At 42.3% G+C, this 13,368-nt stretch overlaps 1 protein-coding gene across 2 annotated transcripts in view; it reads right to left on the reverse strand.

Annotated features, from left to right (window-relative positions):
• The window catches only part of LOC149437994 (uncharacterized), a 57,227-nt gene that overhangs the window by 17,645 nt on the left and 26,214 nt on the right, over positions 1 to 13,368 (reverse strand). For both annotated transcript variants that reach the window (XM_089660364.1, XM_089660365.1), the window contains exons 3-4: positions 4,145 to 4,744; positions 2,216 to 2,797 (exon numbers count right to left, since the gene is read on the reverse strand). In XM_089660364.1, coding sequence (XP_089516490.1) covers positions 2,216 to 2,797; positions 4,145 to 4,744 — 1,182 coding nt within the window. The remainder of the gene's footprint in view (positions 1 to 2,215; positions 2,798 to 4,144; positions 4,745 to 13,368) is intronic.

The following is a 13,368-nucleotide window of genomic DNA, read 5'->3' on the forward strand; positions in this document are numbered from 1 at the left end:
GCTGTCCATTCCAGGCCTCTTAGAAGTTTACATTTTCCATCTTACCAGTTAGCCAATAAAGGAGATTTGGGATTCATTTTACCTCCATATGTTCTCCTGACATTAAAATAGAGGCCTCAGTCGTAAGGTATAGGGGTGCTAATATGACCAGGTATATAAAATGGTTGCCACGTTTATTAAAACACAACTCCAGGTGCAGTGTTTTTTTTACATTAAAACGTATTAACATTTGCTATGATTTGCTAAAGCTGTAAATTATTTTTACTTCCATGGTTGTTAGCAAGCCCTGCTGAGCTGGTGGCAGAATGTAGAGCAGGAGCCTCACCTCTGACTCCTCACTGCCATGGAAGGGCATCTAGACATCAGTTCTGGTGTTGTCCCTCAACCTTCTTCTTCTGCTCTGCCATTCATTATCATTCATGTGCAACAAGACCACTAAACAACCAACCAAGGTAATTGAATGATAAAACTGGTCTGTAGCAGAATAGAGGCAATGCATTTTGGAGGCCCAACACATCCCCCCTTCATCAGGACATAAGAATTCTGGCTGTGCTTAAATGGACTTAGGTAAGCAAATATCAAATAAGAGTGCACCGTGATTTGCTGCTTGGAAAATTTCCTGAAAGAACCTGCCCTCCGGAAACTTTCCAAGCAGCAAATCCCAGTGAAGTCTTATTTGATATTTGCTCACCTAAGTCTGTTTAAGCACAGCCAGAATTCTTCAGCCTTGATGAAGGGGGAGAGTGTTTGGCCCCAGAAACATGTTGGCTCTATTCTTCTAAAAATCAGTTTTATCATTAGGTTGCCTTGGACTAGTGGACGTTTGTTCAGCACTCTCACTGGATTGTATATATGTGGATTCTCAACTCTGGGTCCTCTTGTTTTTTCCTGAGGGTGGTCACATTTTGTGGAGTGCTGCCGAACCAAAGCCAGTGTGCCCAAAGACAATTTTGGTGGCCCTTGGAAAATCCAAGTCACTGGGGGTCATCATCCTCTATAATCACTGGGAGGGGGGCTCAACCCCAGAACTAGAATGCATCAGATGTGCGGCTCCCGCTGTACCGTCTGGACTCTGGCTCATTCGGGCTTAGTAACAGCAATGTGAGTAAAAATAAGTTACAAATGTAACAAATCATAGTAAATATTGAATGTTTAAAAAGAAAAAAACACTGTGCCTGGGGGTTGGGCTTTAATATTAGTAATAATGATATAGGTACATTTCTTTAGTAAATGCTTGCAAGGTAGAAATAAAGTGCTGACTGCTTTCATACCTGAGTATGGGCACCTATAGGTCAGGTTCACACCTCTGCGTGTCAGGAATGAGCGCAAACTTGCATGATTTCCCGACAGACAGAGAAATGCACCGTCTTTCAGCAGATGGGTGACGGTACCATCGATTGTTCATGGTGCCCCCTCGCACCTCCAATTGCATGCATTTTTGGAAAAGAGTCACAGACTTCTTTTCCGCATTTCTTGTGCATAAGGCAGCCCATTGAAATGAATGGATTGCCCTACACGTGGTATGCTGGAACGTGCCCATGATTGGTTGCCCCTGCAGCTGTGAACCAAGCCATAGGAACATTTTTTTTCTCTGTGTTTTTTGCACCTTTTTTCAGGTGTATTCAGGCTTGAACGTTTTTGTTTTAACCAATAAAAAGCTAATTACTAGTGGGGGAGATTGTTTAGGCTTGAAAAACACTCATTTTTAGGTGCTCCATTTAAAGTCTACGGTGCCAAAATGTCTCCATTCTGCTTCACATGTACCTTTTTTGAGTGTCAGGCATGCAGCTGCAGTCCCCTGAGGGATCGTATATATACACCGCCATCATTAAACTTCGGCTGTTGAGCATTTTGGAGCATTGAGTTTCAAGCTGTGATTCTGGCAAACCCAAGGCAGCAGGGATCCCGAACCTCATCCTTATTTATGGTTCAGTATAATGTGTTGACTTTAAAAGAAAAATTGTATAAGGATTATGAAATTGAAAAAAAAAAGATTTTTATAATTAGGAATCTCGTTCACAATTTTCCATTGTTCTGGTTACTCCATGAGAACGCTGGTTCTTTGTTGGGTGATATTCTGCTTATAATGGTCATCTCCACCTCTCATTATTCGTGGGCGTGACAAATATATAATTGTTATCACTGTAATTATATACTGACAGTTGGAGAATCTTATTGATTATAAAAGCTGTATACAGACGGATGACAGACTTACTCTGGTGTTTAAGCTGGACAAGAACGTCCCCTTTGATTTCATACTGTAGAGATAGCCAGTTAATGACATTTCCATGGAGATCACCAGAGATGACTTTCTTGATGTCTTCTGGAGTCAGGACATAATCCCACATGTGGACGTCACCTATTTCACCAACCAATGACTGAGAAGCATCAAATGAGTCTTGTTCCTGCCCCAGAACAATGCTGGTTTCAGCTGCGATAGAAGAGCCTTTACTGGAGACTCCTTCTGGGTAGAGCTTCTCATCGACCCAAAGTTGGACCTCTCCAGTGTCGGAGTCCCAGGTCACACAGATGTGTCTCAAAGACTCCAACTCTGTCTTAAAGCTAGTGACTTCCTGGTGGATATATACAGAACAAGTGTCTGGAGGCTGAATGCTGATCAGAAAGGCCTTTTCCTCCCCAGAAGTAGCAAGAGAGAAGACCGTATAGGAGCGTGAAAGATCTGAATAGGAGCGTAGGCAGACGCTGACTTCCTGCAATGGCTTTGTGATTGTAGGTCTTAGAATGACATGAGATGTGTTGGCTTCATGGGGGAAGACGAAGACTTTGCCATCCATGTCTGGGGAAGAAAACAGACAAAAGATCATTAGTGCTACATGTCAAAGCTTTAGATGACTATAGATAGAAGAATCTAAAATAAAAAACAATTGGATACTCTCATATATTTCAGAGAGATCAGTATATTTCATTTTATTTGGTTTAGATTCAGAGTGTGCATCCGCACATTCATCGACCAAGAGAGCCTGTGAAGGGTATGACTTCTCTCCAAATGTTCTGTTCACATTTTAATTAAAATGAAGACCTCAGTTGTAGAGGTATCAGAGTCCTAACACAATCAGATATACAAACTGTCTGCCATATTCTTAATATAATAATAAAGCTGAACTCCAGGAATTCAGCTCCTTTGTAAAAAGTCAATCCACACTATGAGTTTGGTCCAAGAAGATTCATTTGGTCTCCTAGACTTATCTCTATTATTTACATCTGGCAGCTTTATAGTACAGCTATCGCTGTAGATCCAGGAGCCCAACACTGACCCTTCAGCTCTCAGCATCTTCATGCAGCTGTTATGACTACCCTTCCCCTCCTCCTGCCCAGTCACGGAAGCCTTTGTAATATACAAACTCATTTACAAAATACAAAGGCTTCTCTGAATAGGCCACAGAAGGGAGGGATGGGCATAGCTGATCTATGTGCTTCTCTCCTCTCTCACAGTACTACGTTGCTCAGTGTATTCTCTGGCAGAACCATGAAGCTGTCAGATATAAATAATAGAGATAAATTCAGGAAGTGACACGCACCTAATTGGACTTAACTCATAGTGGGCCTTCACTTGTTACAAAGTTACTAAATTCCTGGAATTCAGGAGTAATAATGATAGTTCATTTCATTAGTATGCTAATGCTTGCAGGTTCTCCTATAACATCAAAGGACAATTGTACCTTTGATAGTAACTCCTTTTAGATTTCAGCTGTCGTTTTTCTACCTCTGATGGAGTTTTAGAACAAGGAGCAGACACAGAAAGAATGGAGTTGGTGAATATATATATATATATATATATATATATATATATATATATGTATATACATATCTTGTGTTGTATAATTCATGAACAGCATATTAAGAAAAGTTGAGAAGAATATTTTAGCAAAATTATAAAATCACACAAAAGATTTTTTATTTCAGCCCTCAGAAAAAATTCTCATCCTTTAGGAATCTTGTTTATAACTTTCGGATGTTCTAGTTACTCCATGAGAACATGGATTTCTTGTCATGCGATTTTTCACTGATATTTGTCATTGCCATTTTGTTCTTGATGTTCATGACAAATAAATCACCATATTCTGTACAGAACATTGAAGGATCTTAATAAATGAAGTGTATACAGTTAAGATGACAGACTTACGCAAATTTGTAGGCTGGAGAAGAACATTTCCTTTCATTTCATAGACTAGAGACTTCCAATTAATGACATTTCCTTGGAGATCACCAGATATGACCATCTCAATGTCTTCTGTAGCCAGGACATAATCCCACATGTGGACGTCACTTATTTCACCAACCAATGACCGAGAAGCATCAAACCCTCCTCCATAAGAAACTTGTGCTTGCCCGAGAATAATGCTGCTTTTAGCTGCAATAGAAGACTCTCCCCAAATATATCCTTTGTTGGTGTTGTTCCCATTGACCCAAAGTTGGACCACCCCAGTTTTCAAGTCCCGGGCCACACAGATATGATTCCAGTCCGAAGGCTCTGAGTCTCTCTTGAAAACACTGCTTGCATGGCCTATGCGTACCATATAGGTGGTGGGAGCCTGGAACGTGATTAGAAAAGCATCTCTGTATGTTGGAGTAGCTAAAGAGAAGAGAGAATACTGGCGTGAAAGTTCACTGAAGGTACGTAGACAGACGCTGACTTCCTGCAATGGCCTTGTAATTGTAGGTCTTAGGATGACCTGAGCTGTGTCGGTTTCTTTGGGGAAGACGAACATTTTACCCTCCAAGTCTAGGGAAGAAAACACACAAAACTCATTACTGATACTTATCAAAGTTTTGATAAAAACAATACACTCAGAATTTATTTATAGATGATAGAATCCAAAATACATTAATTAGGAATACAGATATACTATCTTAGGATGATGATTATATTTTCTATTTTGTGTTCAGATACTTTCAGTACGAAAGCATGAAAGAAAATGACTATGTTTTGGCAGCATACAGTTGCAAGAAAAAGTATGTGAACCCCTTGGGATTACGTGGAGTTTTGCATGAATTGAGCATAAAATGTGCTCTGAACGTCATCTAAGTCACAACAATAGAAGAACACAGTCTGCTGAACATAATACTACACAAACATTAGATGTTGCCATGGTTTAATTGCACATAACATGTAAACATTCACAGTGCAGGGAGGAAAAAGTATGTGAGGCCCTAGCTTAATGACTTCTCCCAGAGCTAATTGGAGCCAGGAGTGAGCCAACCTTGACTCCAATCAGTGTGATGATATTGGATGTGTTGCTGACACCTGTTTTGGGTTTACTGGTTTCAAGAAGCACTGTCTAATGTGAACCATGCCTCGCAGAAAAGAGCTCTCAGAAGACCTACCATCAAGAATTGTTGACTTGCATGAAGCTGAAAAGGGTTACAAAAGTATCTCCAAAAGCCTTGATGTTCATGTGTCCACGGTAAGACAGACTGTCTACAAATGGAGAAAGTTTAGCACTGTTGCTACTCTCCCTAGGCGTGGTCGTCCTGTAAAAATGACTGCAAGAGCACAGCGCAGAATGCTGCATGAGGTAAAGAAGAATCCCAGAGTGTCAGCTAAAGACCTACAGAAATCTCTGGCACATGCTAACATTTTTGTTGACACATCTACAGTAAGGAAAACATGAAACAAGAATGGAGTACATGGGAGGACACCACGGAGGAAGCCATTGCTGGCCAAAAAGAAGATTGCAGCACGTTTGAAGTTTGCAAAAGAGCACCTGGATGTTCCACAGCACTACTGGCAAAATATACTGTGGACAGATGACACCAAGATTGAGTTGTTTGGGAAGAACACACAACACTATGTGTGGAGAAAAAAAGGCACAGCACACCAACATCAAAACCTCATCCCCACTGTGAAACATGGCGGAGGGAGCATCATGGTTTGGGGCTGCTTTGCTGCCTCAGGGCCTGGACGGATTGTTGTCATTGATGGGAAAATGAATTCCAGAGTTTATCAAGACATTTTGCAGGAAAACGTATGACCATCTGTCCGCCAACTGAAGCTCCGCAGAGGATGGGTGATGCAACAGGACAATGACCCAAAGCATACAAGTCATTCAACAAAACAATGGCTGCAACAGCACAGAATACGCCTTCTGGAGTGGCCCAGTCAGAGTCCTGACCTCAACCCGATTGAAATGCTGTGGCATGACCTTAAGAGAGCGATTCACACCAGACATCCCAAGAAAATTGCTACACTGAAACAGTTTTGTGAAGAGGAGTGGTCCAAAATGACTCCAGATCGTTGTGCAGGTCTGATCTGCAACTACAGGAAACGTTTGGTTGAGGTTATTGCTGCCAAAGGAGGGTCAACCAGTTATTAAGTCCAAAGGTTCACATACTTTTTCCTCCCTGCACTGTGAATGTTTACATGTTATGTGCAATTAAACCATGGCAACATCTAATGTTTGTGTAGTATTATGTTCAGCAGACTGTGTTCTTCTATTGTTGTGACTTAGATGACGTTCAGAGCACATTTTATGCCCAATTCATGCAAAACTCCACGGAATCCCAAGGGGTTCACATACTTTTTCTTGCAACTGTACCTGTTCCATCTTCTCAGTTAATAATACTAAAAAATAATTATTATTAATAAAAAAAAATAACAATACAAATATTAAAGGGTATTAATATTATCTCCAAAGGATCTGCTAAAATGTAAAATTAATGACCACATTGGTAAAGAATTGCATTGATTAGGGAAGATCATCAGTGTGAGCTGATATCCAGTATAGCATCCATTAGTTCAATATCAACAAGCAAAGTGTAAGATCACTTGTAAAGGGTTAACAAAAAAAGGTCATAACCCCGAGGCCTAAGGCTCTGAAGGCCTAACACTCAACTTCCAAACACCAGGTGGAACATATTGGTCCTGCTGTGTTGGAGATACACTCAAGCATTCATGGGTAAATCCCCCTCTACGGTCCATTTCTAGGATTGTCGGCAGAGCTGATGGTATGCAGCATTAGTCCCCTTTCAGACAGGGTAGATCCATCAGTGTGATCCACCTGCCCAGCGGGGGATCTCTCTACTGATCCTCGATGAGCAGGCAGATAAAAAAATCTCTGATTTCAATGGGACGATCAGATGGAAACAGACCATCTGCCCGTTTCCACCCCATTGTCATCTGATCCGAACCGCTTCATGAATGGGGAATGGATCCCCATCTGTCTGTTTTTGGCGTACAGGATCGGATTAGACTATTTTCCACTGACACCCGCCGGTCCATAGGAGTCTATGGATGGACCGGTCGGGTTCACCTGAAAAATGAACCCATCGGTCCACTCGAATGAAAGGGGACTAAAGGATAAGGGAACATGGAAGTAATGCTGTTGCTTCAGAACAAAGTGGGTAACAGAAAGCAGAAGAAAAAAAACAGGAGAAAAAGGGAGAAGAATAAAGGAGAAGAGAATGACAAGGAAGAGGTCCAGCATGAAGACCAGGCACACTAAGGAGAGACCAACAGTAATATTCCTGTACAGGGATAGCAGGGACTTGTCAAAGGCTGAAGGATGATAGAACTCTATCCATAGGGAAAACTTTTTTTCAAACTTTTGAGTCCTGTCATTCAGTACCACAGACATTTTTTCTTGGGCCATGTACCACGTCATTTTCTGTTCACCTGGGCGATTGTTGGTGTGGAAGATCACCACAATTTTGCCAATGTCTGTCTGGCTGCCTTAAACCAAAACAGGCAAAACTGTCAAATAGTACACTCCAGTCCTTTTTGGTTCAGCAAAGCCTCCTTTGGGGACTTGAGTAAACCATTACCTAGCAAGCTACACACTACTAGGTAGACTCGCTTCAAAAAATATTTAATATTATGACCCACCAGATATGCACGAGGGTCCCGGACATTTGGCAGTCAAGGAAGCATTTGGGAGCGAATTTAGCCAATCTTTGGGGGACCGCATTAATAATTTATAGTTTGATTCTAAGGCTGGGGTGTTAATAGGACAATGTACCAAAAAGCAGGTAGAACCAAAGAAGTACTAGCCCCAAAAAAAAAAGAGCCTCACAGAAGGACCAACTGTGGCATAGATAACAGAGTAAGCTTTATTACATTCACAAACCATACAAGTCCACCATGATAGGCATGTGACCTAAAAATCTTCCAAGGACGATGTCAAAATTAAGTACTGACAACATTGTCCCCTTAAAACACCTAGACCCCGAGCAACCACCTCATACAGCCACAATGACACACATACACTAGATGGTCAAGATCAGCACAGACCGCACATAGCAATGCAGTCAATCCAATATAGCTTGACCAATCCAAATATAGGTAACCTAGATACTGTAGGTCATATCTTAACCACTTACCTGCAGGGCACTTCTACCCCCTTCCTCCCCCCAGGCCAATTTCCAGCTTTCAGCGCTGTCACACTTTGAATGACAATTGCGCGGTCATGCAGCACTGTATCCATATTAAATTTTTATCATTTTTTTGTGACAGATCTTTCTTTTGGTGGTATTTAATCACCTTGGGGTTTTAATTTTTTCTTAAACCAAAAACCACTGAAAATTTTGAAAAAAAAATTTTTTTCTTAGTTTTTGTTATAAAATTTTGTAAATAAGTGATTTTTCTCCTTCACTGATGTGCGCTAATGAGGCTACACTGATGGGCACTGATGAGGAGGCACTGGTAGGTGGCACTGATGGGCATTGACAGGAATCACTGATGGGCACTGAAAGGCAGCACTCATATAAGGCACTGATTGGCACTGTTAGCTGGCACTGACTGGCATTGTTAGACGGCACTGATAGGCGGCACTGACTGGCATAGATAGGTGGCACTGACTGGCATAGATAGGCGGCACTGATAGGCGGCACTGATTGGTAGCACTGATAGGCGGCACTGACTGGCACTGATAGGTGGCACTGATTGGCAGCACTGATAGGTGGCACTGATGGGTGACACTGAATGGTAGCTCAGATGTACACTGATATGTGGCATTGATGTGCACTGGTAGGCACTGAAATGTGGCACTGATGGGCACTGGCTGGTGGCATTGATTGACACTGACAGGTGGCACTGCTGGGGCTACACAAATCATCAGGGCACACTGATCATCAGTGCCCTGATGATCAGTGTACATGTCCATGTCCCCTCCAAGGAATGCCGATTACCGGCTCTCCTCTCCTCTGTCAGCGTGACAGCTCGTGAAGAGAGAAATGCCGATAACCGGCATTTCCCTATTTACATGTGATCAGCTGTGATTGGACACAGCTGCTCACATGACAGAGCCGGCATCTTCAAATTTTTCCCTGGATCGGGGATCCGCTGTGTCCGAGGGACACAGCGCACCGCCGATCACCGCGCTGCGCACTCCCAGAGCCGCGCATGCATGGTGAGAATGGGAGGACGTCATATGACTCCTCCCAGAATGAGAGAACCACCTTGCGCCCGTCATTGTACTACATGGCGGGTGGCAAGTGGTTAAATTTCAGCAGAACTCAGCATGATATCTGATTTAAATCCCATTTACATTCTTTGGTAAACTTCATCAAATATAGTGCCAATCAGCTATTGTACATCACCAAACAGAAAATGCTGATCTCCAAGTTGACCATTCAGCATTTAGACTGGTTCCTCTGAAGTACAGGCTGAAGCAGATGCAAGATGTTAAGGCAGCAGACAAGCAGTTTTGCATAGAAGGAGTGAAGTTTAGTGGAGATAGCGGAACTGCAGAGTAGCCACAGACTTGACATCAGTTCCAGAAAATGTCACTTCTGCAGCATGAAGAGATAATCTCCATTCTCACTCAGCATGTCACATTCTCAATGTCTGGAGACTCTCCCCCATCCATTGTGAGGCCCTGTAAATGTTTCTTCAGCCGGACCTCCGCTACAATATTTATAGCGTCTGTTGCAGAATAAGATCTGTGCTGAGCCTCACATTTTGCAGCTTTTTCCAGTGACCTGGCTCTGTAAAGTTGCCACACAATATTTCTGCATCTGGACCGTGGTTGCCAAATATCTAATGTTTACTTCAAGATAAATTTTGCTTTGTGTCTTAAAAGTCTCAGCCTATTCCAGTGCTCTGGCCATGTAAAGGTGACACACAATGTTTTCACGACTAGACCTCAGCTGCTAAATTGTTAATATTTGCATCAGGTAAAATCCTTTGTTATGAATCAAGGTGTGCAGCCTATTGTGGTGCTCTGACACTCAAAAATATTTGTGGTTATTGTATCTCAGATGAGACGCCATAATGCCCTTTTCAATATAAAACCTGCCCCGTCTCTCCTTCTTAAATTGCAGCTTAACCAAGCTAATTACATGCAGTCCAGCCACTGAACAATATTTGTGGCTACTGTCTCTCACATAATACACTTTAATGTTTATTTCATGGTAAGACCTGCCTCATCTCCCCCTCCTATGTATAAGTTGCTTACATACTGTCCAGCCAGTGTGAAATACTTGTGACTATTGTCACATCCTGTAATACACTTTAATGTATTAAACCTGCCTTATCTCTTAATTTACAACCTAACCAAGCTGCTTACGTACTGTCCAACCACTGTAAAATATTTTTGTCTATTGTGTCATGTTTTATATAAAACCTTGCTTGTTTATCCCTCTTACATTGCAACCTTACCATGCTGCTTACATACTGTCTAGCCAATGAAAAATATTTGTGATTATTGTCTCTAAAAATTTACATTACATTTCAAGATAAAATTTGCCTTGTCTGTCCCTTTATATTGTCATCTAGCCAAGCAGCTTACATACTATCCAGCCACTGAACAATATTTGTAGCTATTGTTTCTCAAAAATTACACTTTTAGGTTTATTTTATGGTAAAACCTGCCTTGTCTCTGTGTCTTTCATTGCAACCTTACCAACCTTACATACTGTCCACCCACTGAAAAATATTTGTGGCTATTGTACCTCAAATACACTACTTTCCTTTTCAAAATAAAATCTGTTGTGTTTCTTCATCTTACATTTCCAACTTTACCAAGCTGCTTACATGATACCTAACTACTGAACAATATTTATCATTTTTGTCTGTTTCTGAATAAAACCTGCTTCACCTTTGTCACATATAGCTGGATAATTGTGGAACTACACACAAACTGCAGGTAGGGGGAGGTAAGCAGGTGACCCGAGATCCTCTGGGATGCAGTCTAAGGACCATCCAGTTTTCATAAGAGCCCTTGATGTAGATGTGTTTTGCTGTGTGCTGTTACTAGGTCATGACCCCCAGTTTCTCCCCGCTCAAAGTACAGAGACAATGCCATGCACGTGGATACAAAGAAGGAGATGAGGTAATGATGGAGTCAGTGCAACAGAGATGAAAAAAGGTCCAGGAAATAGGCCCAAAGACAGCGCAGGCAGCAGACAAGAATCCAGAGAGCGAGAGCGAGAGCGAGAGCTGAGGTTGGTACATGGGAAGTCAGTCCAACAAAGAAACAAGCAGGAGCTAGGTACACAGGGATGACTGAGGATGCAAGGAATCAGGCACCCAGGAGACAATAGGATTGCAACAAAAAGTAGGGTCACAGGAGGTCAGGAAATAGGAACTGGAACAAAAAACTCAAACTGGAACAAGAAATATGAGTTGGATCAAGGAATACAAATTAAAACAAGGAGCTTTTGAAACAGGGGCCTAGGGCTAAGTATCACCTATTGCTCAGGCAATGGGCATGACTTAAATAATGAGGAAGATTGGGAGGCTAGGCAGGAAGTGGTCATGGACCACAGTGTGTTGGGTGGGTGACAACCATAGCTACCAGCTTTGTGTAGCAAGGAAGTGAGAACAGAGCGCATGCTTGTAAAACCAAATGTACTAGTGGAGCCACAGCATCAAGGGGGTAAGGAAAAACCACAAGCTTGTGGAACCTCAAGCACCAGAGGAATGAAAGGTGACCGATCAGCTTCACAGCTGATCTGTGACAGTCTCTCTCTCTCTTTTATATTGCGGCTTTATAAAGCTACTTACATACTGTCCTGCCACTGAACAATATTTGTGGATGTTGTCTCTCAGATAATAAACTCTCATTTTTATTGCAGAATTAAACCTGTTTTCCCAGTGTCCTGACACTAGCCTAGTTCTACCGAACACCTACTGTATCTGAAGTCTATATTTGGATCAGTTTGGAATTATTTCTGGAATCCTGGATGGGAGCGGGCTCAGGCAATGTTGGCACAAAAGCTATAAACTGAAATCTTAAACTATAAAACTGTTCCACTAACTAATTTGTGGATCTGAGAGCTTTAGCTTTATTTAAAAATAAACGTTCCTATAGCTTATAGATCTTTTGTTGAATAACAGTCCATGTGCTGGGCTGCTTGGTCACCACATGTTCTCTTTAAGCCATTCAAGTCTAGACATGGGAGTGGTTTCCCTGATAACACTGAGATCCTCTGGACCTGGAGCTATGTGGGGTTACCAGAGATTCCAGAAGTCTCTATTGTTTGCCCATTCACCTGAGCTTACCCCTTTGGAGTCACCCGGCCTGGTTTATCCAGTATTCTCCAGCTGTGCTTCCACATATCCTCTACAGGCCTTACAGCAATGAGTTATAACAGCAGCCCGCACTGACACACGCCATTACCACAAGATGTTTCCCACACAGTTTAAACATCCAGAAGCAAAAGACCTTCATATTTGGATGCTTCAGTCATCCTGTTCCCAGGTGATGGGACAATTCTTCACTTAGGAGAGAGAGAGAATATGAGTTGAGGAGTAGCCACTAGTCAGGGGTTGCCCAGAGCCCTACAACCCTTTGTCGGGGAATGAGAGTAGAACTTGCTTCCCCTCTAAGATCTGTAATGGATCCTTTCAGCCTACAGTCTTGTTGTAGTTTGGTCTTCAGCCACTTCCCATAACTAAAAGGAAGAGCTGGACTTCTGCCCAACAATTGATATACAGTCCTCTACCTAAGATGCCCCACTGCTGGCGATTCTTTAAATCGCTGATAACTTACATCTGGGGATTTCTAGTGGCCCCTATTAAGCCAAGTGATCTTATGGTGTCAAATTGTGTCAAGAAATGTGAACTACACTGGGCCCATCAGTGCCCATACCCTACAGTCTATCTATCTATTCAGTTGTATCCAACCCTTGGTGATTGCATGGACCGTCACTTGTAAGCAACTTTTTCCATGAATTCTCTTAGCAATTATTTTTACAAGGTAGATTGCCAGGTCTTTCCCCAACCCCCACCATGCAGGAGATCCTGCATGGCCAGGAATGAAACTAGGACAATTTAGACAGGAGCCAATTAACCTACCAGCATGTCTTTAAAGGGTGGGAGGAAACCAGAGTACCTGGAGGAAACCCAAGCAAGCACAGGGAGAACATGCAAACTCCATGCAGGAGGCGCCATGGTCGGGAATCGAACCC

Source organism: Staurois parvus, unplaced genomic scaffold (genome assembly GCF_062004578.1).
Source record: "Staurois parvus isolate SC_StPar_1 unplaced genomic scaffold, SC_StPar_1.0 ptg001231l, whole genome shotgun sequence".
Taxonomy (NCBI): Eukaryota; Metazoa; Chordata; class Amphibia; order Anura; family Ranidae; genus Staurois; species Staurois parvus.